Genomic DNA, 27230 nt, shown 5'->3' on the forward strand with positions numbered 1-27230 from the left:
ATATTCTGGCCAAGTTTCATGAAGGTTATGCCAAAATCATTACCTCAAGACCTTTAACAGTACTGTTTTAACAACATATGACAGACAAAGGGTCACAATGACTCACCTAAGGCACTTTTTGCTCAACTGACCTCGGAAGGGCCATGGCGGTCCTATATCGTTTTGAGTACCATTTCTCCTCATTCAAGGTCAATAACCTACCGGTAAGTACAACACACTCACGCATGAATACAAAATTACACTGCATATAAATATTACATGGCAATCATCACTAAATCAAGAGCACAGAACTCTGCGATCTGAAGTCTGAACTCAGCATTACTCTGACTTGACTTGATTTTACATGAACACACATTCTGTGCAAATACAGGAACTATTAAGAAATGAAGAAGTACAGACTACAAACTATGAAATATGATATTGTTTGCTTTTTTCAAGCCTACATAGCTCTCAACCTACTGATTTCACTCGTTATTTAAGGGGACGCATATTGCTACATTCACAGTTCATACAGCAATGCGGAAGGGGTGCATATTCAAGAAATCGATGGTGGGAAAATAAAAAACATATTCGTAAACTGATATAATACTGATGGACACCTGTAATATTCAGTATTTTGTGGATAAGGATGTGGTACTATGAATGTAATAGGAAAACAGAGGTCTTTGTGAAAGTACATTCAACACAAAATATTAAGCTTTTGTATAAGGAAAATACAGGTTTTTTACAATAACAGTGTTCCAAATAATGTTGAAGGGATGAGATTTTCTTTCTAACACACCAGGTTTGCTTAAACATGTAAAAATTCAACGCCACGTCTGTTAATCTCTGGATGGACGCCATATTTCTCATTGATAAAAAATGTAAACAAAAAAGTCAGAGTGGGATTAGCATTGCAAGGGCATAACATGACATTCTACACAATGAATACCTTAGAAAAGATATCTAAGATGCTACACAGGTCAGGCGGGTTAAATGCATAATGTCGATCACTTGAAATTCATCTTGAAAAGGTGGTTAATTTTACTTTGTTTACATGGTTTTTAATTTTCCCACGACTTCTCGGCGATTCACTGCAAATGTATTACTGCGCCTGACGAAAGGTAACTCTAATAAACAACGGGAGACAACTTAGGTGTCAGCACGTGTACGATTTTTAAAAAAACATGTCGATGATTATAATTTCTTATCAAATAATGAATCCTATTCAGACATTCGTCTTTAATATGAGAAAATTATTAATTTCTGTGGACATTTGTCAAAAAATATTACTTACAGTGGACTACTTAGCGCATCAAACTGGTTTCCGCTTCAGTTGTGAGGCACTTCCGTTATACTTTTGACAACAATAACAAAACACAAAATGAATCAATAAAGTCACTTATAAACCGACTGCTACTTAAATCAGTGTAAGTAAAGTTGTTGTTACAACATTATACATGTTCGTTACGTTATGAGATAAAGTTTATCTTGAACTGCATAATCCATTAATTACGTTTAGATGATATTGCATTTACAACTTATTTGACCCCGTTTTTTACGTGAATGACAGCATTCTCGTGCAACTCGTGCAAACAGAGTTATGAAAAGTATGGTGGGAATTCAAGGACAAATTATAAATGACATTAAAGTGCGGATAACTGTATATTCGTCCAGTTTTGATCATTGACATTCCAGCTGTGTATTAGTAACTTTTGTGAACAAGATTAGAATGTTGCTTTTCCACATATACACATTGATTGGACCTCTCAACCAAATTTCATACCTTATTTTAGGGATTTTTAAGACAATACATTTTCAAAAGTTTGTTGAATGTGTTTTGATATTTAAGTGCATTGTAGTTCATGAATACCAAGTTAAAAATTAATAATGGCAACATTTCTAGGCCTTTATTGTAAGCCACTAGACTTCTGTAACGATAAATGTTTAATGTATTAAGGGGAATATACTCTTATAGTTTTAGAATGTGGCATTCCTTGACCACCGTATCTTTTCTTATGCACTACTTTGTAAACAAACTAAATAATGAGTTTTAGCTCACATATGCGAAATGAAAAGCAAGACAGTGAACTTATTTCACATTCTTGCTTTAAATTAGAATCTGTAGGACATTGATAAATGTTTGGACAAAGTGAAGCACTATTATTTTCGCACCAAAAAGTCTTAATTGTTGACTTTGAATGTACACAAGAAGTCTTATGTAATTCAACAATAACTTTCTTATTTCAGTTTTTCTCATTTTTATTTTAGTGAGCAATCCTTTGTGTACTTATAACAGTTGAAACAGTATTCATTTCATTTACCAAAACCTTGTACTTTTTTGCAGGTAAATTTTATAATACCCCACCCACTTTTTTCTAATTTCAAAGTATGCGTCCCCTTAACTTAAAAGAGACCTCTTCACTATAAACATTCTGGGTAAATAAGATTAGGATGAGTTAAGAAGTGAAGAAGCGAAAGTGTAAACAAAGTGAGATAAACTCTGGACTTTACTCCAATCTGGCCAGATATACATATTCTAAGTAAATACAGATAGGAATGGTGAAGCAATGTTGGGGCTGAACTAATTCTAACATAAAAGTTTTGGTGTTGAATAAGTAGAATGTAAGTAAATGAAACACAGAAAAACAGTCCTACAAGATATCATGACACATTTTGAGTCATGGCTTCTGGAATTCTAAAGTAACGTCTATTATGTATTGTGACTGTTACTGTGTACCATATATTGTATTGTCCACTACTTGTATACTATAGCATAAATGTCTGCTTTGAATCAGAAATAAAAGATATTTTAAGATTTCAGGCAAGTACTGCTAGACTACATTTAGTATTTAAAGGCTCTTAATGCCTTCGTTTACAAGAGCTCGTCGAACACGAAATGCCCTCCTTGATGCATTAAGTAACTGCACAAGGAACAGAAATTATTTGCTCACTGTAAACAAAAGTTTTACTGTTCTGGTTCAATGTGACATTAACCTTTGACCTATTGATCTCAAAATCTACAGCGGTCATCTGCTGGTCATGATCAACCTCCTTATTAAGTTTCGTGATCCTAGGCCCTAGCGTTCTCAAGGTATCGTCCAGAAAGAGTTTAATTGTTCCGGGTCAATGTGACCTTGACCTTTGGCCTACAGACCTCAAAATCTATAAGGGTCATCTACTTGTCATGACCAACTTCCCTATCAAGTTTCATGATCCTAGGCCCACGCATTTTCAAGTAATTGTCTGGAAACGGTTTAAAAGTTCCAGGTCACTGTAACATTGACCTACTGACCTCATAATCAATAGGGGTCATCTGCTGGTAATGATGAACCTCTCTATCATCTTTCATGACCCTTGGCCAAAGCGTTCTCAAGTTATCGTCCAGAAACTGTTTCACTGTTCCTGGCCAGTGTGACCTTGAACTTTGACCTAATGACCTCAAAATCAATAGGGTTCATCTGCTGGTGATGACCAATCTCCCTATCAATTTTCATGATCCTAGGCCCAAGCGTTCTTGAGTTATCGCCCAGAAACCGTTTTACTGTTCCTGGTCACTGTGACCTTGGCCTACTGATCTTTCAAACAATAGGGATCATCTGCTGGTGATGACCAACTTCCCTATCAACTTTCACGATCCTAGGCCAAAGCAATCTTGAGTTATCATCCGGAAACCATTTAACTGTTCAGGGTCACTGTGGTCTTGATCTTTGACCTACTGACCTCAAAATCAATATGGGTCATCTGCTGTCATGATCAACCTTCATATCAATTTTCATGATCCTAGGCCAAATTGTTCTTAAGTTATCATCCGGAATCCATTTACTGTTGAGGGTCACTGTGATCTTGACCTTTGAGATACAGATCTCAAAATCTATAGGGGTCATCTGCTGGTCATGAACAACCTCCATATCATTTTTCATGAACCTAGGCCCAAGTGTTCTTGAGTTATCATCCGGAAACCATTTAACTGTTCAGGGTCAATGTGACCTTGACCTTTGACATACAGATCTCAAAATCAATAGGGGTCATTTGCTGGTGATGAACAATCTTCCTATCAAGTTTCATGATCCTAGGCCTAAGCATTCTTGAGTTATCATCTGGAAACGGATTGGTCTACATACCGACCGACCGACAGACAGACCGATATCTGCAAAACAATATACCCCTCTTTCTTCAAAGGGGGGCATAAAAATGTGGCTGCCACATGTTCGGTTACGAACATAAAATACATTAATTTCTTATTAAATCCTATTTCTGATAATTACTTTCTTTAACATTTGTCACAGGTTTGAATATTGCTGAATATACTAGAATGTTTTATTGAATCTATTGTTTTTACTACCTACCTTTATGGCTCTAACTATAACAGTTCATGTGTAATATTAGAAGTAGTGCCTTTCTAACCATGTAAGTACAAATAACATCTAACTGGAAAGATGTTTAATCTGTTTTTAGTAAGGTAAATATTTTAAGAATTTTGACCTTTATGTTGTTGTTGTTTTCCTTTATGTCAATTTTCAGCTGACAATAGTCTCTGCGTATATATTCTTCTCTTTGTGGAATTAATTCTCTCAGTAAACTTAACACTTAGTCACGTTGTGAAGTTGGTTGCTTTAAATTTACTTAAATCTAGTGTCTTAAATAAATTGTTGAAACAGCTTCTGAATTTCTGCCCCAAACTCCCTCCTCCCCTCTACATTGCCTTTCAGACACAGATGAAAAGTAGGAGGTGTGCAAGTTCATATCATGATAAAGACTCATGCAAGGTTTAATCAATTCATATCAAATACTTTTAAAGCTAGGCGCATCACAAGGTGAAAATGTGTATATTTTACTATTTCAGGAGCCATAACTCTGGAAATAGGGAGAGGACCTAGATGGAAAAATAGGTGGTGCGCAAGTTCATATCATGATTAAGATTCATGCAAGGTTTAATGAATCTATATCATATACATTTTGAGCTAGGCGTGTCACAAGGTGAAAATGTACATTTTTTACTATTTCAGGAGCCATAACTCTGGAAATAGGGTGTGGAGCCAGACGAAAATAAGAGGTGCGCAAGTTCATGTCATGATAAAGACTCAAGCAAGGTTTCATCAATTTATGTCAAATACTTTTTGAGCTAGGCATGTCACGAACTTCGGACGGATGCACGAACAAGACCAAATCTATATGCCTCCACCACAGGGGGGGGGGGGGGATTCTTTCACTAGTTGTAGGTGCAGATGAGAATATCTGGCTCAACGTGTAACTGTTTAGGTGGTAACGAGGCTCCTGCCGAGTTACAGTGTAAACAGTTTCCCCCGAGAGCCAGATATTCACATATGCACCTACAGCCAGTGATCATATCTTTTTCTTGCATACCATATTCAAGAAATTCTTGTAAAAATAAAAATCAATCTAATGTCTTTTTTAATAGAACGATTTCTTATATAGGAGCGCATTTAAACAAAGCGCGGGAAACCAACGTCCTTAAACAGGAAAGACGTCTTAACATTTAAAAGACAAATGACAAAGCTTAGTTCCGGTTTTGATTCATCAGCTGCAGAGTAACGTTATAATTTTTTGATAAAATAACGTTTTTTGAATCAAGAAATATACTATCAGAAACAAAGAGAGTGCGCCAAGGTATTCGATTTTTATTCCGTTTTATGAAATAAAATATAAATTGCTACATAAATCTTCTACAAATAGGTAGTTCGTAATACGTCATTTACAGCACGAGAGTCATCTTACACCCCAGGGTGTAAGATGGATTTTTCCTGCACCGGTAAAATACCGGAAATCCCCGTCAAGTATGCAAGAATGGTACTGTAAGTACGTTTGATGACTGGGAAGCTGTGTCTGAAGTTCAAATACATATAATGGTAATTGATATATGGCCTTGCACACAAAACAGGAACTAAGGTGCAAAGCGACGCACAGGTGAGGATAGCTCTTCATATAATTCTTACATTCTAATATTCACAAGAGTCCATGAACTGTGGACAGGCAATTAACTTAAGGAGAATCATGGAGCTTAGACCAAGGGTTCTTCATTTTCTGGTACAAACAAACATGCAAAGTTGTATCCAAGCTTCTTTGAGAGATCGAGTAGAAACTCCACAAGAGCAAGTTAATTTTTGTGAAGTTTTACAAAAGGCTATTCAATATGGCTATTTACCAGGTAAGTCAAACTAAACCTGGGATCTTTTCAGGTAAACTGATCACTTAAGGTGACAGGTAATTTGATCATTGATTGTTTGATTTGGGTTTAACGCCGTTTTTCAACAGTATTTCAGTCATGTAACGGCGGGCAGTTAACCTAACCAGTGTTCCTGGATTCTGTACCAGTACAAACCTGTTCTCCGCAAGTAACTGCCAACTTCCCCACATGAATCAGAGGTGGAGGACTAATGATATCAGACACAATGTCGTTTATCAAATAGTCACGGAGAACATACGCCCCACCCGAGGATCGAACTGACGACCCCGAGATCCGTAGACCAATGCTCTTACCTATTGAGCTAAGCGGGTGGGTGCAATTTGATCATTGAGTGTGTGTTCGGGTTTAACGTCTTTTTCAACAATTTTTCAGTCATATAAACAACGGTGTCTACTTGTAGCAGTGAGCACAATGCCCAACTTTATAGTGCTGCCTCACTGGAATATCACGCCGTAGACACGTGGCATGATACCCCACCCAGTCACCCAAACACCGGGCTGACCAGTCCTAGCACTATCCCCTAAATGCTGAGCGCCAAGCGAAAAAGCTGCTAGTACCATTTTTTACATCTTTGGTATGACGCGGCCGGGGATCGAACCCACGACCTCCCGCACTCGAAGCGGACGCTCTACCACTAGGCTACCGAGGCGGTACAATTTGATCATTGAAGGTGAGAGGTAAATTGATCACTGAAGGTGACAAGGTAACTGATCACAGATGATGACAGGTAATTTGATCACTGAAGGTGACAGATAAATTGATCGTTGAAGGTGGTAGGTAATTTGATCACTGAAGGTGACAGATAAATTGATCGTTGAAGGTGGCAGGTAATTTGATCACTGAAGGTGACAGATAAATTGATCATTGAAGGTGACAGGAAAATTGATCACTGAAGGTGACAGGTAAATTGATCACTGAAGGCAATGGGTAAATTGATCACTGAAGGCAGTGGGTAAACTGATCGCTGAAGGTCACAGGTTAATCGATCAATGAAGGCGACAGGTAAATCGATTACTGAAGGCAATGGGTAATTTGATTACTGAAGGTTTTGGGTATATTGATCACTGAAGGTGCAGTCAATTGATCAATCATTGAAGGCGGTAGGTAATTTGATCATTGAAGGTGACAGGTAAAGTGATCACTGAAGGTAACAGGTAATTTGATCACTGAAGGTGACAGGTAAAGTGATCACTGAAGGTAACAGGTAATTTGATCACTGGAGGCAACAGGTAATTTGCTCATTGAAGGTGGTAGGTAAAGTGATCACTGAAGGCAACAGGTAATTTAATCACTGAAGGCAATAGGTAATTTGATCACTGAAGGCGACAGGTAATTTGATCACTGAAGGTGACAGGTAAATTGATCATTGAAGGTGACAGGTAATTTGATCACTGAAGGTGACAGGTAATTTGATCACTGAAAATGACAGGTAAATTTATCATTGAAGGTGACAGGTAAAGTGATCATTGAAGGTGACAGGTAAAGTGATCACCGAAGGTAACAGATAGTTTGATCATCGAAGGTGACAGGTAATTTGATCACCAAAGGTGACAGGAATTTGATCACTGAAGGTGACAGGTAAATTGAACTTTGAAGGTGCAGGTAAAGTGATCACTGAAGCTGACAGGTAAAGTGATCATTGAAGGTGAGAGGTAAAGTGATCACCGAAGGTAACAGATAATTTGATCACTGAAGGTGACAGGTAATTTGATCACCAAAGGTGACAGGAATTTGATCACTGAAGGTGACAGGTAAATTGAACTTTGAAGGTGACAGGTAAAGTGATCATTGAGGCGGACAGGTAAAGTGATCATTAAATGTGACAGGTAAATTGATCATAGGTGACAGGTAAAGTAATCACTGAAGGTGACAGAAAAATTGATCATTGAAGGTGATACTTGAAATTAGCTAAAAACCAATCTGAATATTAAGAATTTTTTAATGAACACACTACATTATTCAATAGGCATATATAAAATTTGAACACATGCAGTATTCCAGTATTTTATAACACTACAACTTTGTTGAGATCAGTCAATATGCATGCTATAAAAATGTTCAAGTTTGAATGAACCTAGTAAAATGATCACAGTAAATATGTTTCTTAAATTTCCTTCACATTTGATATTAACTTCCTAATTCTAAACTTAAAGGAACTTTTTTACACTTTAGAAAGTACTTACTGTTGTTGATAACTTTGAATTACATGCAAAATGATTCAGTGAGTTTTAGGCTTAAGAGTAAAACAGGTATATTATAGAATATCTTAAAACATGTATCGAGAAAACCCTTAACTAAAACAAGAGCACCGCCTTGCGGGTGCTGATGCTCATCTGATTTTTTTTGTGTAATAGAAATATTGTCCTACCCATGATTTTCTAAGTCTAAAAAGGGCCATCATTCTTGCAAAAAGCAGGATAGAGTTATGTTTCTTGATGTTCAGTGTCCACTTATGATGGTGAAAAACTGTTGCAAGTTTTAAAGCAATAGCTTTGATAGTTTATGAGAAAAGTTGACTTAAACATAATACTCAACCAAGAAAATGATTTTCTAAGTCCAAAAGGGGCAATAATTATTGCAAAAAGCAGGATGGAGTTATGTTGCTTGCTGTACAGGGTCAGCTTATGATGGTCAACAAGTGTTGCAAGTTTCAAAGCAATAGCTTTGATAGTTTAAGAGAAAAAGTTGACCTAAACATAAAACTTAACCAAGAAATCTGATATTTTCTAAGTCCAAAAGGGGCCATAAATCTTGCAAAAAGCAGGATGGAGTTATGTTTCTTGCTGTACAGGGTCAACTTATGATGGTGAACAAGTGTTGCAAGTTTTAAAGCAATAGCTTTGATAGTTTAGGATAAAAGCTGACCTTTAGAAACATAAAACTTAACCAAGAAAACTGATTTTCTAAGTCCAAAAGGGGCAATAAATCTTGCAAAAAGCAAGATGGAGTTATGTTTCTTGATGTACAGGGCCTGCTTATGATGGTGAACAAGTATTTTAAGTTTCAAAGCAATAGCTTTGATAGTTTAGGAGAAAAGTTGACCTAAACATAAAACTTAACCAAGAAATCTGATATTTTCTAAGTACAAAAGGGGCCATAAATCTTGCAAAAAGCAGGATGGAGTTATGTTTCTTGCTGTACAGGGTCAGCTTATGATGGTGAACAAGTATTCCAAGTTTCAAAGCAATAGCTTTGATAGTTTAGGAGAAAAGCTGACCTAAACATAAAACTTAACCAGGCAACGCCGACGCAGACGCCGACGCCGACACCGACAACCGCTCAAGTGATGACAATAACTCATCATTTTTTTTCAAAAAATCAGATGAGCTAAAAATCAAGAATCAATATTGATCTGAACAAATAAAACAAACCCCCAAGAAACTACTACTGAAAAAAATGCATGCCCCCATAAAGCTTCAACTGAATGGAAGTGGTAACTGATATGTAATAAATGTTTGGTCAAATTTTTAATAACCTATATGTTATGGTCCAACCAGGGAAAAAAACCCTAATGACATTTGACCGTAGAGGGTAACCTTGATCTTTAGGTTAGGGGGTCTGGGTATTGCGCATGACCCATCATCATATGGGATAAATTTGTGCCTTGTAATATTAGAATCCATTCAAAGATAGAGTTATGGACCAGACCTAGTGGCACTTAAATAGGGGCCAAGCTGAAACATTTGAAAAACTTGATAAAGGACCATGCCAGGACACTACTTACCAAGTTTGTTACAATTCTGACCAGTAGACTCAGATCAGATGTCATTTGAAGGAATGTGTGGAGGAACTGAAGTAGGGTGATCACTATAGCTCTACCCAAGCACTTTTTGCTCTGGGGAGATAACCATGCTAAATTTTTATGTTACAATATAATTACAGCCACTTTAGGCACTGTGATGTCATTATTTTGTGGTTACATGGTCAATAAGTAATACTGAACTATCGATTTTTCATATTTTAGCCATTTATGGGTACATTTAATAGGACTATGTTATCAATTATTCTCATACTCGATCAATTCATTATTAATTGAAATCAGTTTTATTGAAAGTGCTTAACATTTTGTTTTGCATTTTATTCTGCCAATACTGGATAATCAAATAAATGAAACATAGAATTCAAAAATGATTGAGAATTGGTGGTTTTTTTTTCACTTCAGTAAAATTATGTCAAGTTTTGTTTGTACTAAATCTGTAATACTATAATATAGGATGCATAAAAGCCTAGTCTCGATACACAAGTTTGACAGTCTGTTCAATGGGTCATCTCAGTTCAAAAGCTTCAGTGCTTAATAAAACATTTTCACATGTACATTTAAATATCAAGCCTGAGTCCTATAAACAAGAGGGCCAAGATGGCCCTAGGTCGCTCACCTGAGCAACACACCATAATACACCATAACAGTGTAAACACAGACCTAGTGATTGCATGGAAAAAAATATTCTGACCAAGTATCATTAAAATTGGAGCAAACACAAGTATTTCTTTTATTTGACCTAGTGACCTAGTTTTTGACCCCAGATGACCCATATTCAACCTTGACATAGATTTCATCAAGGAAATCATTCTGACCAAATTTCATAAAGATCAACTGAAAAATACAGCCTCTTTTGCATACACAAGGTTTTTCTTTGATTTGACCTAGTGACCTAGTTTTTGACCACAGATGACCAATAACCAAACTCTACCTAGATTTTATCAAGGCAATAATTCTGACCAAAATTCATGAAGATTAACTGAAAAATACAGCCTCTATCGCATACACAAGGTTTTTCTTTGATTTGACCTAGTGACCTAAATTTTGATCCCAGATGACCCATTTTCGAACTCGGCCTAGATTTCATCAAGGTAATCATTCTGACCAAATTTCATGAAGATCAGTGAAAAAATACAGCCTCTATCGCATACACAAGCTAAATGTTGACGGACAGACGACAGACAGACAGACGCCGGACATCGAGTGATCAGAAAAACTCACGTGAGCTAACAACACATCCTTGACTTCTTATCTTTCCACTGAATCAAATTTTTTTATCTTTTTTTTTTTCTTTGAAAGGTAATTTTACGGAAAATTTTGCATTCTCATTTATCTTAACATAAACAGAAATACTTAGCGTATCAATAAATTGTTTAAAAATATGTGTCTTTACTACATTTAAACATTTTCATTATTTATCTTTGGACAACTACAGACTCAACAGTAATTAATTTGAACAAAGTTGCTAGAACAGAGAAAATGTTCTTGCTTTAAACAGGGATCTCTGTTGCTCTTTTATAAAATAACATGTAGGCATTCTGTCTGATTTCCTTTGACGTTATTTCATACTCCATATTCACTTCAGTGACAAGTTCATCGTCAAACTTGTACCAGACACCATTTTTTGCAAGGCAATAGCAAACATAATGGCCATAGCTTGTCGATTCGGCACCTAAATGTGAGCACACTGCATATAAGTCATATTTCTGCACCATATGCCCTGCTGTGAGATCTTCCCTGTTGGTAACATTATCATATACTATATTTGTCAAATCTAAACCTTTCAGTGGTATACTGATTGGTGTATGGATTTTACGTGACTGCTGTGTGAACTGGTTGTATGAGAACCGTAACGGCTGAATAACTAGACAGTCCGGTAGCTGGCGTAACAAACAACGCCGTTCTGTTTCTTGAACTTGACGAGATGGGAAGATAAATCTAGCTCTTTCACCAACAGGTGTCGAGGTCCTGAACACATTGTCCTGAAAACCACTATCATTGAAAACGTCTGTTTGACCTGCTATTGGTGACATAGCTGTGGATGACAGAACACCTGACTGGAAAGCTGAATCTATACTTCCTATATGAGAATTCAACTGAGGCGTCCTAGGCCCTGATTTTCTCCCACGTGTCTGTATACCACTATGTCCAATGAAGTTTTTCTTGCACATTTCACATTCTAACCCCTCCGGTCCAACTAAATGCTCTATATTACAAAATCTTGTAAAACATTCTTCTAAAGGTACCACTCCAGAGTAATTATTGATGGTTTCTATGGGAACTGGTAGTATATTAAATGTCTGCATGTTGACAGTGAGGTGGTTCCCGGCTAAACACTGGTAAGCCTCTACCAGCTGACCGGAAAACATGTCATCAATGACGGAATGATTCCTCTGCTTGTATGTCAACCATTCAAGATCTGATAATCTCTGGATAGGTTCTGCATATGTTTCATTCTGTAGGCCATTAGCTTGATTTATCTGAAAATATTTTACATTTCTTTATATTTACACAGTATCTGCTACATACACAACAAGTTAAAGCTCTCTACAAAGTTTGTTTATTAAAATTTATTTTTTCTATAATGATATATATACTTTGTACAAGGTTTACTTCTAAGACTCCAAACTGTTCAAATACGTTTTTCAACAAAGTTTGTTACGTGTATATATAATAACAAGAGGGCCAAGATGGCCCTAGGTTGCTCACCTGAGAAACACACCATAACAGTGTAAACATGTTTGACCTAATGATTTCATGGAAACAAATATTCTGGCCAATTTTCATTAGGATTGGACCAAAAATGTGGTCTCTTGAGTTTAAGCAAGTATTTTCTTTGATATGAACTAGTCACCTAGTTTCTGACCCCAGATGACCCATATTCGAACTCGACCTAGATTTCATCAAGGCAATCATTCTGACCAAACTTCATGAAGATCGTTTGAAAAATACAGCCTCTATCGCATACACAAGGTTTTTCTTTGATTTGACCTAGTGACCTAGTTTTTGACCCCAGATGACCCATTTTCATACCTGGCCTAGATTTCATCAAGATAATCATTCTGGCCAAATTTCATGAAGATCAGTTAAAAAATACAGCCTCTATCGCATACACTAGCTAAATGTTGACAGACGCCAGACATCAAGCGATCACAATAACTCATTGCTCAGGTGAGCTAAAAACAAGAGGGCCATGATGGCCCTTGATCACTCACCTGAGTGAACAATTTTGTTAGAGGGTGACTGGGTCACACATGGAAATATATGTGAAACTGTTTTGGAATTGGGCTAGTGTTTACTGGCAAGAAGATTTTTTTAAAGTATCCACTATATGGTTACTGGAAATTATACTGTATATATGAAAATTGACCGTCTCCGGTGACCATGTTTTCTAACAAGAACATATATCGATCAACTGAATTTAGTTGCTTGCTTGAACAGTAAAGTTTCTACTAGATAAACACAGGGAGATACTTTGAGAATATCTTAGACATATCAATTAACAAGAGGGCCATGGTGGCCCTGTATCGCTCACCTGAGTACCATTGCTCAAAATGATATGATCAAGTTTTGCCACAGAGCACATAGGCATACACATTAAATATCATCAGGATAAACATTTTCTTGTGACAGTCCCTTTTGACCTAGTCATGGCCAATTTCCATACCAAGTTTGAGGGTCCTAGGCTCAAATGCTGCATTTCTGTACTAACATGACTTTTCCTTACCCTGGAAGACTTAAATAACATTTAAAACCAATTTCATTAGATGCTGCTGATATATATTCGTTTACATAAAATAAAGGGAGGTAATTTGCCAAAAATTCAGTCAAAAGTTATCTACCCTGATTGTCCGAGTCCATCTGATGGCACAAATGACATTTCAAATCAGTATATTCATTGGTTACTGAGATGCACCAATTTTAATTTGAAACAAAGGGAGGTAATTTGACATAAAATCAGTCTATAGCTATGTACCCTGATTGCCTCAGTCCAACTAAAGACAATAATGAAATTTCAAATGAGTTCTATAAATATTTACCAAGATAAATCCATTTTTATTAAAATCAGGGGAGGTAATAATGCATTGGTATATGCATGTAGAAGATACAGAGTACAAGCCTATACAACAATATATTAGTAAAGTATTCATATCGATAAGTGTTCAATCAAGAGTTATCTAATATGACTCTTTCTTACCATGGCATTAGAAGCTGCTAAGGTGTATTCATTTAGATAAAAAATAAAGGGAGGTACTTTGTCATAAATTCAGTCAATATGTATCTTCACTGATTGTCCAAGTCCATCTGTTGATATAAATGAAAATAGCTAATTTTGGCCCTTTCAGGGGCCATAACTCTGGAATCCATAACAGGATCTGGTAAGTTCAAGAAAGGAACCGAGATCTTATGGTGACACAAGTTTTGTGCGAGTCTGATTAAATTCAAATCATAAGTGAAGCTGCTATTGTGCAGACAAGGTCAAAATAGCTAATTCTGGCCCTTTCAGGGGCCATCACTCTGGAACCCATAATGGAATCTGGCCAGTTCAAGAAAGGAACCAAGATCATATGGTGATACAAGTTGTGTGCAAGTTTGGTTAAAGTAAAATCATAAATGAAGCTGCTATTGTGCAGACAAGGTCAAAATAGCTAATTCTGGCCCTTTCAGGGGCCATCACTCTGGAACCCATAATCATGAAATCTGGCCAGTTCAAGAAAGGAACCAAGATCTTATGGTGATACAAGTTGTGTGCAAGTTTGGTAAAAATCAAATTATAAATAAAGCTGCTACTGTGCAGACAAGGTCAAAATAGCTAATTTTGGCCTTTTCAGGGGCCATAACTCTGGAACCCATAATGGGATCTGGCCAGTTCAAGAAAGGAACCGAGATATTACGGTGATACAAGTTGTGTGCAAGTTTGGTTAAAATAAAATCATAAATGAAACCTCTCTCACGGACGGACACACGGATTGATGATGGACGACAGACGAAGGGTGATCACAAAAGCTCACCTTGTCACTATGTGACAGGTGAGCTAAAAAGAACTTCAGCATTCTCTGTGAAAATCAGAAATATAAACTTTGGACTATGTACATCTTTTTTTCCATGATGACTTTACATTAGCAGTCAGGGGTGTAACTGTTTTAAGTTATGTAACCTATTTCAGTTACTTTTTCAAGCATTTTATAACCTGTATTAGTTATAAAAATATAGTTAACTCAGGTAAGTTATTCAAAAAAAGTCTTTTTGCTGTTCTCACAAAGTGACAGGTAAAGTGTAATTAGTAGCAAACTGTGGTTAATCAAATTCTCTTTTAGTCTGATCATGACCTGATAAGCATAATGGGATGTTAAGAGTTTTATAGCTTTAAAACTTCTGCATAAAACTTTATCAGCCTTGCTTAAAAAGTTTTACTGCATAGCTGGAAAGATTAAAGTTCAAGGATTCAGGAAATAATTGCATTAGTCTCATTCAAAATGAGGAATTTGCACAGGAGGGCTTTGTAATATTTTATGATAACTGAAACAAGTTATGGAAGTATAAGCAGTAACTCAAATGGATTATAAACTGCAATAACTTGAAACAGTTACACCCCTGACTGATTAGATTACGAATTTTAACCATTAAAAGGTGTTGTAATTATAACAATATAATTTTGCATGCAATGCACACTGCATGTCCAACAGAAAAAGTGAAGACTGGACACACTGTTGTTGTATTTTCAGGATCTTTAGGATCATGGAATTCAGTTAAAATATCTGTGTGACAGAATTTGCAATAAGCCTGTGCAACAGGGTACTGTACCATGGGTTGATTCAATTAAACATTCTGGTCTGTTATTACTTTACCTGCAGGCAATCCGACTTCTGTACTTCCAAAAGATTTTTCTTGTAGATTTTAGTATTTATTCTGCTCTTATGTCTATTCTATGAAGAGATAACAACCAGAAGCTTATAACTTGTGGAGTTTTCACCTAAATATAACACAGACCATACCTTTACATTGAAAGACAAAGCTGTAGAGCACTCTCAAATACAATTTGGTCATAACAAATGGGTCAATTCACAGACTGTGCCTGAAAATGAGACAACCAGTCCAATATTGTAGTTGTCTTTGTCTCCAAACTTGTTTGTTTGGGTTTCAAGTTATGTTGACAAAATGCATATAATGGAGACTTTCCAGCCTTAATGGTAGAGGAACCTGAAGTTCCCCTTCTTTTGTCATTTTCTAACACGGATGGATAGGCCCATCTATAGGTAGAGTAAGATATTCAGAAATTTCTCATATGATGACCTGACTATCATACAAGCCAGGGCCAAGTGATTCAAACTAAGTGACTTTAATGCTCCAACTTTCAGTCAAGTTCATACAACTTTTGACCTTTGATTTTACTCACCTCTTCTCTACAAGCAGTTTTTAATCCCTGCATTCTCTCTTCACTCAAGTCTTTATAGATAAACTCTAAAGTGTCTAGGTTACTGCCCTTTGGCCTCTTCTCTGTAAAAATAGAAAAATACTATGCAGCATTTGTCATCATTTCTGATCCATCTGGTATAAGAGCAAAATATATTACACCACCCTTTATATCTTGATGTCAGCTTTTGGCATGAACACATTAAATAGCTGCCCTTTTTTATTCTATATAAAATTGACAAATTTCCAATGGCTGCAGCACACATCAGCTCCCATTCTAAATGTTTGTATTTTACATTTTCTTGAAAAATATTGTCATTGCTGAATAAAAATCAAAAGGAAAGTGGGAATCATCTTTGATGCGAGAAAAGTATTTTCAGTCAAACATATAAACTGCAAAATCAGGTAAAAAATGACTCTGAGACCCAAAATTGTAGTGGTGGTGTATGTCCTAAGATTCCAAGACAAATTCTGTCATACTAGCATCTCATTACGAAAATGATTTCTAAACTGTCATGTGATTTCAACATAAAATTACAAAGAAAATATAGAAAATAGCTCTACAGATCAAAGAAACTGAGAACTGTTTGAATCCGCCATTATGTGACTACCATTTCTTTTTTGCACAATTTTCCTATTTAGTGTTTGTATACCTTTTAACTAATTACAGGTTGCAAGTTACAGTTACACACAGGGAACATGTTACTGTAAGGAAGTATTTAGTTACACACAGGGAACATGTTACCATCGGGAACATTTCAGCTACACACAGGGTAAATCATCGTAACATGTTACTGTAATGAAGTTTTTAGTTACACATAAGGAACATACATACATGTTACTGTGAGGAAGTTTCAGTTACAAACTGGGAACATGTTATTGTAAGGAAGTTGTCAATTACACCAAGGGAACATGTTACAACTGGTTCAGAATCTAACCATGCTCATATGTTGACTGAAGCCATAATTTGAAAAAATGTTAACCAAACAAAACAGACTGTATGGCAAATTACCCGATGCGCACAAAAGTGAACACATGAACACAAAAGCAAGTTAAACCAAAACAAGAGTGGCAGACTGTCACAAAATACGCCCGTCATCGAACTTGGCCTAATTCAAGGGCCGTAATCCTAGAGTGCCTGGGGCAATTTGGCTGCTTATCGAACCTGACTGAGAAATTATGCCAACAAACATTATCTGCAAGTTTGTGGAAGATCTGATGAAAACTTTTTGACTTAGAGGGTGGACAGGGCTAAATTTGCAGATTTTGAGTAATTCAAGAGCCATAACTCAAAGAGTGCCTGAGGCGATTTTGCTGGTTATCGAACTTGGCCGAGATATCATGCCCACAAACATTGTCACCAAGTTGGTGATGATCGGATGAAAACTGTTTGACTTAGAGAGCGGACATGCTTTTGGACACAGACCGCCCGCCTGCCTGCCACGGGTGTTCACATAATACGCCCCCCTCTTTCAGAGACGGGTGTATATAAGAGACAAGAAACTTTTATTTATATTTTTTCATTCAATATAAACAGAATAAAAGCTCATAAATCAATTACCTTTTGTTATCTTCTTGTTGAGGCTGTTATGCAAAGTTTCCATTAACCACATAAAGAACTCTGCTGCATCTTGCTGATTCTGTCTTTCAGTAGGTGGAGCAACCAGTCTGTTTGGCAACAAGGATATTGCCTCACGTAAAACCGTAGCATCCAAAACACCGGAGTTCTGTCCATCTTGCTTTGTTTTCTTACACTGAGACATGAGGCTGATTAGAGCATCAATCATTACAGACTCTGTTTCAGAACAGTCTAGTTCTTGTTCCGCATCATGGATAAGTTTGTCCACTAAATTTGGTGTGTGCGCTAGACATTGTATTACACAGTTCAAAAAGCACAGATTTTGTCCCTCATTTCTCAGACCTGCCGGTTTATTCTTATCGACTGACGAATATCCAAAGGCTGACATGAATTTATCTCTAATGCTAGATCGGGAACTCGAGAACGGGATTTGAGGCAATTCCCTTTGTTCATAATTTCTTAAAGGTCGCCGCCTGAGGTCATTTCTGGTAAACCAATTGTTGGCAGGTTTCACAGGGGTTTGACTAAACTGACGTGTTGATGGCATCTGATGAAATGGCTGTGAACTGCTAAAATTCTGGTTAGGTGGCGGACTCATTTGTCTCGGTTGTGAATAAGCTTGGTTTGACTGTGTGAAACCCTGAGCTGGTTGTGAAAAAGCCAAACTTTGCTGGGGCCTGACTGGCACAGGTTGTGAAAATGACTGTACAGGCTGCGGGAAAGCTTGACTGGGCTGCTGAACAACTGGACTAGACTGAGTGGGCTGCGTGTTTGGTGTAGTTCCAGTAGTTGTCGGTGAATTCTTAAACATTTTCATCATTGAGTATACTGGAGCTGCAACAGTCTGTGGTTGAGCTTTCTTCTCATTCCTTCTGCATATAAAGTCAGACAGCCTTGACATAACAGGTTTACTGACTGGAGCCTGCCACTGCATGCTTAACTTACGCCAGATTTCAATCTGTTTACGCTTCTCGTTGATGGCCTTCACATTATCTGCATGGTGCACGTGTACTTCCCAGTGTTCTTTGAACCTATGCCACAAGTTTCTGTAAAAACAATAGTGCAACCTATAGCATGATTATACAAGAAACAAAATAAAAGATATATATTCCAACAAAATATGATATTATACATTATCAGTGATTTTTCCCCCATATATAAGTGGTACCGAATATCGGACCCATTCACAAAATTTTGCAAATGGTCTTTCACAATTTTCAAATTCACAATTCAGTGCCTGCTCTGCCATTAGCCATTGTAGCCAATAATAAGGCCAAAAGAAATAGGTCCATTCCGGTCTCCTGTCAAAAAAAAAACAAAACGGGTAGGTAGGTAGGAATTAGTTTTTTGGAGGCCTTGAAATTTTCAGATGATGCAGAGCTGCCAGGTAAATCATGATACTGGTGGTACATGTCATCAACTAATTTGTTATCTGGAACAACTGTAAGTAAGTTTTTGGCCGTTTTATAATGTAATAAAAGCTCAAAATTGAAGCCCCAAAATTGATGAAGCCGGCAACATGGGCGCTGCCATCTTTGATATAACTACCAACCAATCAGAATCATGTATTTCAGCGAAACGACGCGAAAGGATTAAAATGAAACGGAAATATTTTTTAAAAATCGAATATTAGGAAAATAATTCCGATAAAAGTTTAGGGTAGCGGGTAAACAAGAGCTGTCACAGGAGACAGCGTGTTCGACTATTTCGTTGCTGGATAGTGAAACTGGGCACATCTGAGGAAGCTGGAGCTGTCACTGCAGTGTTTAAAGACACCAATGATGGATGAAGATATTGCACAATAGCTTGAGTCTGTGTCAAAAATGTTCAGTTATAAAAGAGATAAAGATAAAGATAAAGTGTATCAATACACTAAATAAGTATAATTCTAAGCAAAATGAGGGCATAACTTATAAAATATTGGTGCAAGAGTTATACACCTTGCGTTATATGATGTGGGTGATAATGTGGAACAACTACTTCAAGTTTGAATCAAATCCATTTAGTAATTACTAAGATACAGTGAAAATGCATCAAAATTAACCTTAAATTCTAAGTAAAAGGCAGGGCTCTCGCGAGTGGGCTACTTGAGCGAAATAGGCGCTTTGGAACTTCAAACTCCGCTCAAATCTAACCCCAAAGCGAAATGCAAGTCGCCCGATTTTCTTTGACTTCCGCACTCGTTAATTACTGCTACCCAGACTGTTGACAATTTGCACGGTGTCATAACGAGGTGTTGAAATACAAAAACACACGCCATTAGCATAATTTAAGCTCCGCCTACTTCAGGTACTTGTGAGATTTTCCCGAGAAGTGTTAAAGCATATCAAATTATCCGATACACCAGAGTCGATTGTATTCAGCCAATTTGGGCCGCGGTTACGTCTTTGACACTTCGTGTTTAATTGTCAACATGTTCGAGAGCATAAAACAATGTTTTATAAAGAAACTGCTGATTAACCATGCGATTAATTGGAATATTGTACACAATTATTTGCTATCTATGATAAAAGGACATGTAATGTATTAACTACGTCAAACTGACTTCCATCTAGGGCTGTCATTGATTCAGTCTTAGGCATATCGACGATACCGATATATCAGAAGACAAATATCGATGATACATCGATATATCGATTATTAAGTTAGATTAACAACCTATTTGTTCATATGCATACTATATACCTTCCTGTAAATGCTATTCTTAGTTTTATTGCCTACTTTTCATATTACTGTTTGATTGTGTTGTATTTGTATTTATGAAAATAAAAGAAACAAATAAAAATTAATAAAATCTTTCATTTTTATTTTGCCTTCACTTCTCTTTTGCATTTATCTAAATTTACAACTTTGTAAGCTTAATTGTTTTTGAGGGTCTGAGTGTTTATCTGGATAGTTTTTTCTCTCTGTAAAATATCGATTTTTGAAAATGGGAATCGATAATCGATTGACAAAAAAATATCGTTGATACATCGATATCGTTTCTATCGATGACAGCCCTACTTCCATCGATGAATTGATTTGAATTATGTATTTCTAGTTTACACAGTTTACTTTCAGTTTTATTCGAGTGAGATACTGGCACTCACCGAGGTGGTGACTCGGTGTTAATAATAAACACTTCATACAAGATATTACCAAAATTCGGCGGGTTATAGTTACAGCATTGGCTTGAATTTTGAAAACGACTTTTTTCAGAATTTTGTAATGGAACAATAGCCACTGTATGGGATATGATCTAACTAAGAAAATGAGAAAATGAATGGTCACATCAATGTTCTTTATCTAGAAACAAGAAAATTACAGCCACCTTTCGAATCACTCAACTGCCTTGCGGTAGGAAAAGTCTTCCCACTTCTCCCTAAATTCTCCCCACTTCTCCCTAAATCAGCTTGAGGGAGAAGTGACTTCTCCCAAAAAATTGGACCTAGCTAGACCCCTGTAATGATTCATGAAAAATAGGTGCCAGAGTTATGCACCTTGCTTCATATGATGTGGGTGATAAAGTGGAACAACTATTTTAAGTTTGAATCAAATCCATTTAGTAATAACTGAGATAGAGTGAAAGTGCACCAAAACTTTAACCTGAAATTCTAAGTAAAAAGGGGAGATAATTCATCAAATATTGATGCAAGAGTTATGGCTTTTGTGTCATATGATGTAAGTGATGATGCTGAACAACTATTTTATTAAGTTTGAATCAAATCCATTTAGTAATAACTGAGATAGAGTGAAAGTGCATCAAAACTTTAACCTGAAATTCTAAGTAAAAATGGGGGATAATTCATTAAATATTGGTACCAGAGTTATGGACCTTGTGTCATGATGTGGGAGATGATGTGGAACAACTACTTTCAGTTTGAATCAAATCCATTTAGTAATAAGTAAGACAGAGTGGCTTTAACCTGAAATTCTAAGTAAAAAGGGGGCATAATTCATGAAATATTGGTTTGAGAGTTATGGCCCTTGTGCCATATGATGTGGGTGATGATGAGGAATAACTATTTTAAATTTGAAACAAATCCATCATGTAATTACAGAAAAAAGGAGAAAAAAGAGAAAGTGTAAAAAAACTTAAACCAAGGTGGGGGACCCAGAAGGACGCCGACACCGGGTTGAGTAGGATAGCTCTCCATATACTTCGTAGAGTCAAGCTAAAAAAAAGAGGGTAGGTAGGGAGACCAGAAATGGACCTTTTTTTTTTGGCCTAAAATACCACTTTGACAAATTTTTCAATTTGGCTACAAATCTGATGGTCCATTTTGCAATTTTAAACATATTTTTGTATGATTTTAACAGCTTTTTCTTTACTTGCTACAGCCAATTATTGGCCAGGGTGGGCCCTGACAATTGGTGTGAAAATTTCTAAAAATTGTAGAAAAACATAAAAAAAAGCATTGAAAAACTTTACAGAAGTTTTGCAAGGAAAAGCGTCTGATTGACTAAGATTTGTTACATTTGTCACTCTATATTAACGACCCTTGATTGAACCTTAATTCATAGTAGTGCGTTTGGGTATGAAACTTTAATTTATTGTGCGCTTAGGTACAAATCATTTAAATCATTAAACATTTTGATTCACAAAGTAAAAAAAAAATTACAATTAAGAGGGAGAAACTCACAATTTTTAGAAAAACAACGCAAATTTTCACAATTTTTCTGGTACCGGACCCATTCACATTAAAAAAAAAATCTTCGGTTATGGTGAAAAACTTCTTTAAATATATAATATATAAAGATGTCAGCTTAAGCCGAGCATCAGAATGATATTCTGAGGCCAAGTTTGAGTGCGAGCCTGCCTGCGTAAGTTTTCTAAACTATAGTAAACCATGACTATACACAGTCTCTTGGAGAACATGGCCTTGTTCTCTTTCCTTTGAACTGAGGACATATTTAAATAGATAAAGCAGTCAAGTATGTTATGGTAAACCACTTCATTATAAAACTGGGTAGAAAATGAGTTTGCAGCGTAATACATGTAACACAGTGGGTACAGCAGTGGAACTGTATGCCAAAGATCCTGGTTCAAGTCCCAGTTTGGCTGCATACTGTTACAACAGTATTGAGGCATTCATGATTTACAGGAGAAAACTTCTGCACTATCCATCTGATTCAAGCAATCTGTAACAGTGATTTCTGCTTCTTTTTCTGAACACTACATCCACCAACTTTTCAACATGCAAGCTGAGTAACAATGTACATAAAGAAATTCCGCTCTTGTGAGGCTCAAGCCAGTAAAAGTGCCATCCATCTGATTACAGTTCTATGCCACTATGCTCCTTTACACAACAAGTTCTATAATACTTTATTATGTTTTTCAGCATATATTATTTCCTTGTTACATGTACATCACTACATGTGTATAAAAATGAAACCATATGCAAATCTTTCAGTCATATTAAAATAAAGTAATTTAAAATGTTTACCTGAAATCAGCTTGTCTGCAAAGTTGTGTATAGACAGCAGTAGCCAAGGTCAAGGCGATCAGAACATAGGGGCAGTGGTCCATTGTATAAATCAGTAAGCATAGAGCTGACAAAACAACAGATTCATAAAACCATATCATTTTCTTCTCATCTTCAGACCTGAAAAAACCAACACAACACACTATAAACAAGTCAATGAAGTACTGCCATGCAATATCAATGTAGTGTCCTACTGGAAGGTGACTCCAAATCTAACCTGCAGCATAACTAGGGCTGTCACTGATTGGGTCTTAGGCGTATCGACGATACCGATATATCAGAAGACAAATATCGACGATACATCGATATATTGATTATTAAGTTAGATTAACGACCTATTTGTTCATATAATACTATATACCTTCCTGTAAATGCTATTTTAAGTTTTTATGCTTACTTTCCATATTTCTGTTTGATTGTGTTGTATTTGTATTTATGAAATAAAAGAAATACATAAAAATTAATAACATCTTTCATTTTTATTTTGCCTTCACTCCTTTTTTGCATTCATCCAAATTTACAACTTTGTGAACTTAAGTTGTTTTTTAGGGTCTGAGTGTTTATTTGGGTAGTTTTTTCTCCCTGTAAAATATCGATTTTTGAAAATGGGAATCAATAATTGATCGACAAAAAAAAATTGTCGATACATCGATATCGTTTCTATCGATGACAGCCCTAAGCATAACCTGTCAATGACATACATACAATATTTACAAAATGTAATAACTCAATTATGTTTCGAGTTAAATTTGCATTTCCGAAAATCTACTGTAGTTTAATGCTTTAAACATCTTTAATATAAAAAATATTTTCAATAACTTTTCATTTTTAGCTCAACTATTCGAAGAAGTCTATCTTATGGTGGCTGAATTCTGCCGTTTCGTGTTGGCGGGGCGAAAACACGACAACATGAAAACTCGACAAAACTGTAATGTGTCAAGTTTTCTTGTTTTCGTGTTGGCCGGGCGAAAACACAACAACTTTTAAGCGAAAACTCAACGTTTAAAGGGCACCGACATGTCGAGTTTTCGTGTTGGCAGGTATAAATATGTCGTGTCGGCACCCTTTATTTGTGTTTTTGTGTTAGCGGGGCGAAAACACAACAAATTAGGTATTTATCGTGTTTTCGTGTTGTCCTGTTTTTGCCCTGCAGACACAACAAATACATTATTTGTCGAGTTTTCATGTTGTCACCCGGCCGACATGACAAATTCTTTACAGACAATAAGCACATAGATGAAATTTGGAAATTGTTAGAATAGTGGAGATTTACGCAATAGATGGACTTGCACTAATGTTCACTTATCATTGTAACAAGGTGGGTGGGGAGAGTTGAAATGCTCAATTTAGCCATATACAAGAAAGAAATCATTGAATATTTAAAGGTCACTAACGCAGACTGGAAGAAGGATTTAATTGTGCGTTTTTGACTTGTTGACTTTATCTTCTTCTTATAACTTTTCCAGTTATGAGACATGTTTGTTACTGTGTGTTGTTGTTGTTGTTTATTGACGGTCACGGATGCCGCAAACTTACAAAGTGTGTCGTAATATGAGACATATACTTACGTCTTTTGCCGATGAAAAAAGAAGTTTTTTTAACAATCCCCGTTTACCTCCGAAAATGACTGATATTTTAGTTTTTTTTACGCTTGGTATCTGAACCGACGATGTTGTAAAACAGTATCGTAAAGCGTCAATATGAACTAACGGAGTAATCTCCCTTGCTTTGTTTACGATTTCGGAGGGGGGGAATTTCGGACGTAGGGGAATTTCGGACTGCGGTAGGGGAAATCCTTGGCTGTGGGGAAAATCCTCGGCTGGGGGATGAGGCCGATATTCGGCTGCTGCTATAGAATAAAAAAACCCCCTGGTTACAAGATGAAATGATAGAAAACATATTTGTTGATAAAAGAGTCAGATCATAAAAGAATAAAGTAGCAAATATTTTGATTTACTAGATTTGTGGTAAGATAATTTTCTGCAAGTTTATGTAATCAATTAATTTTCATTGCGTCTCACTGCAGAAACATGCGTCTGGGGACTCCCAAGCTGCAATAAACACGCGTATACAGGGACCAATTATGTGTACAGGGACGCCGATTTCGACGTTTCCGAGAACCCTGATTTTCCGATTTTTTTTTTAAAATTCATTTGAAAACCACACACATATACGCACCGTAATATCATCATCTGGTTCTAAAGAGCACGAGGCAGTGGCAACAACTGGCTTTGAGTGTGATTGCGTATAGGAATCCGACTCAACATTAGTAACTACGCTTGGCGATGTTTCCTTGTCTGATGGTGATTGCACAGTGACTGTGTTCAAAATGTTTTGTCCAAATAATACGTCGATTTTCTTGCATGATGCAGTAGTCTTTTCATTGATTTTAAGTTAAATGCTAAGACTCTAAATTGTGCGACATGCTGACAGAAAAAAGAAAATGGAAACGAGCAACAGATCCAGCGACTGCGCGTGCGTATACGCAAGGGAGGTAACACTGTGATTACATTCGGAACACCTCAGCTCTTTCAGGGTGAACACCACTAAATCCGGCGTTGTTTATTTCGTATAAAATCAACTTACTTCATAACGGTTTTTCTACATTTTCTAAGGGGGAATTTTTGTCTCTGGAGGGGGGAAAAAAGGATACTTTTTTGGCGGAGGAAGCAGCCGATAATCGGCGGTAAAAACAGCCGATTGCGGGCCCTGGCATGTGACTTATGGGTCATGCGACTGGATGTCATTTAAGGCCCAACTTTAAATAGAAACAGGTATTTTTTACTTCCGGAAATTGGAGATAACATGTGAATGCACAAAGTGTACCGTCATTCGTACGGATCATTCGTTCGGAAATATAAACAAATCGATGTCAAAAATGAACGCGCTCTATGGCGCTTGCATGCGGAGATGGATAATGGCGCTTATCGTGCTTCTATGCGGAGATCGATAGCGGCGCTCTTAGGCGCTTCCATGTGGTAATTGATAGAGGCGCTCTTAGGGGCTTGTAAGTGTAAGGTCTAGGTCCCCAGCAGGGGTTTGACTATATGGAAGATAGATAGATGTGTGAATGGGTTAAAAATACACTTTGGTATGTATTCAAACAAATTTCTCATTTCTGTTTGCAGATAGGTATTGATATCTGAAATAAATAACAGGTAAATTAAAACCAGAATACTGCTTTTTCACTGAGAAATCGATTACCGGACGACTAGAAAATCGCCAGGGGAAATGCTACCGGAGGACTAGAACGCATGCTAGGCGTCTGGATACCGGACGACTAGACACTTCCTTCAAACTTCTGACGTTTAGTTTGCCTCGTCACAAATATAAAACAATCTGAACATCAAATTATTTTGACTAATGATAAGTCATGGTCATAACCCAAGTGGGACTTGAACCCACGACCCCTTTATTGAGCAGCCGGCACTTTACCACCCCCTCCTCTAAACTGCACCAGATAATTTATTGCACTTAACATAGCCTATGCCAATTACTGTTTAGGTGCTTTTTGTCGGGCCCAGTAACACCCTGAGCACTTGTGCTTTGGACTTCAGAAGACAGTCCTTACCTTGCTTCTTTCAAAGGTGATTTGGCGACGCCATCAACTATCACGAAAAACACAAAGTCAAGCAGGGAGTAACTAACAAGCTCATACAGCATTCTGACCATCCACCACATACTGCTACCCTTCAGAAGGATAACAGAAAGCAAACAATACAAAACAATTTAAGATTTTCCTCAGCTTGTAACAGTTATTAGATTGTTAATCTTTCTATTTCTTCTAGTTTAAATTTGCACAAAATTGTGCTTCCGCAAGCTCAC

At 36.8% G+C, this 27230-nt stretch overlaps 1 protein-coding gene across 1 annotated transcript; it reads right to left on the reverse strand.

Annotated features, from left to right (window-relative positions):
* Positions 1-8108: 8108 nt before the first annotated feature.
* LOC123530097 (uncharacterized) lies at positions 8109-27230 on the reverse strand. Its single transcript, XM_045310798.2, has 5 exons — positions 26977-27230; positions 23367-23525; positions 17923-18986; positions 16345-16445; positions 8109-12427 (listed from the first exon to the last, which is right to left on the reverse strand). Exons 1-5 carry the CDS (start codon positions 27084-27086, stop codon positions 11438-11440), a joined length of 2424 nt encoding a protein of 807 aa, XP_045166733.2. The 5' UTR covers positions 27087-27230; the 3' UTR covers positions 8109-11437.

Source organism: Mercenaria mercenaria, chromosome 13, assembly GCF_021730395.1.
Source record: "Mercenaria mercenaria strain notata chromosome 13, MADL_Memer_1, whole genome shotgun sequence".
NCBI lineage: Eukaryota > Metazoa > Mollusca > Bivalvia > Venerida > Veneridae > Mercenaria > Mercenaria mercenaria.

What these genes read in the sequence shown, in the direction of transcription:
- LOC123530097 (XM_045310798.2), bottom strand. Translation starts at nt 27,086, where the DNA reads ATGTGGTGGATGGTCAGAATGCTGTATGAGCTTGTTAGTTACTCCCTG. An exon ending in TCACCTTTGAAAGAAGCAAG is followed by an intron (nt 23,526 to 26,976) that starts GTAAGGACTGTC and finishes TGGTTTTTTCAG; the next exon opens with GTCTGAAGATGAGAAGAAAA. An exon ending in TGCAGACAAGCTGATTTCAG is followed by an intron (nt 18,987 to 23,366) that starts GTAAACATTTTA and finishes TTGTTTTTACAG; the next exon opens with AAACTTGTGGCATAGGTTCA.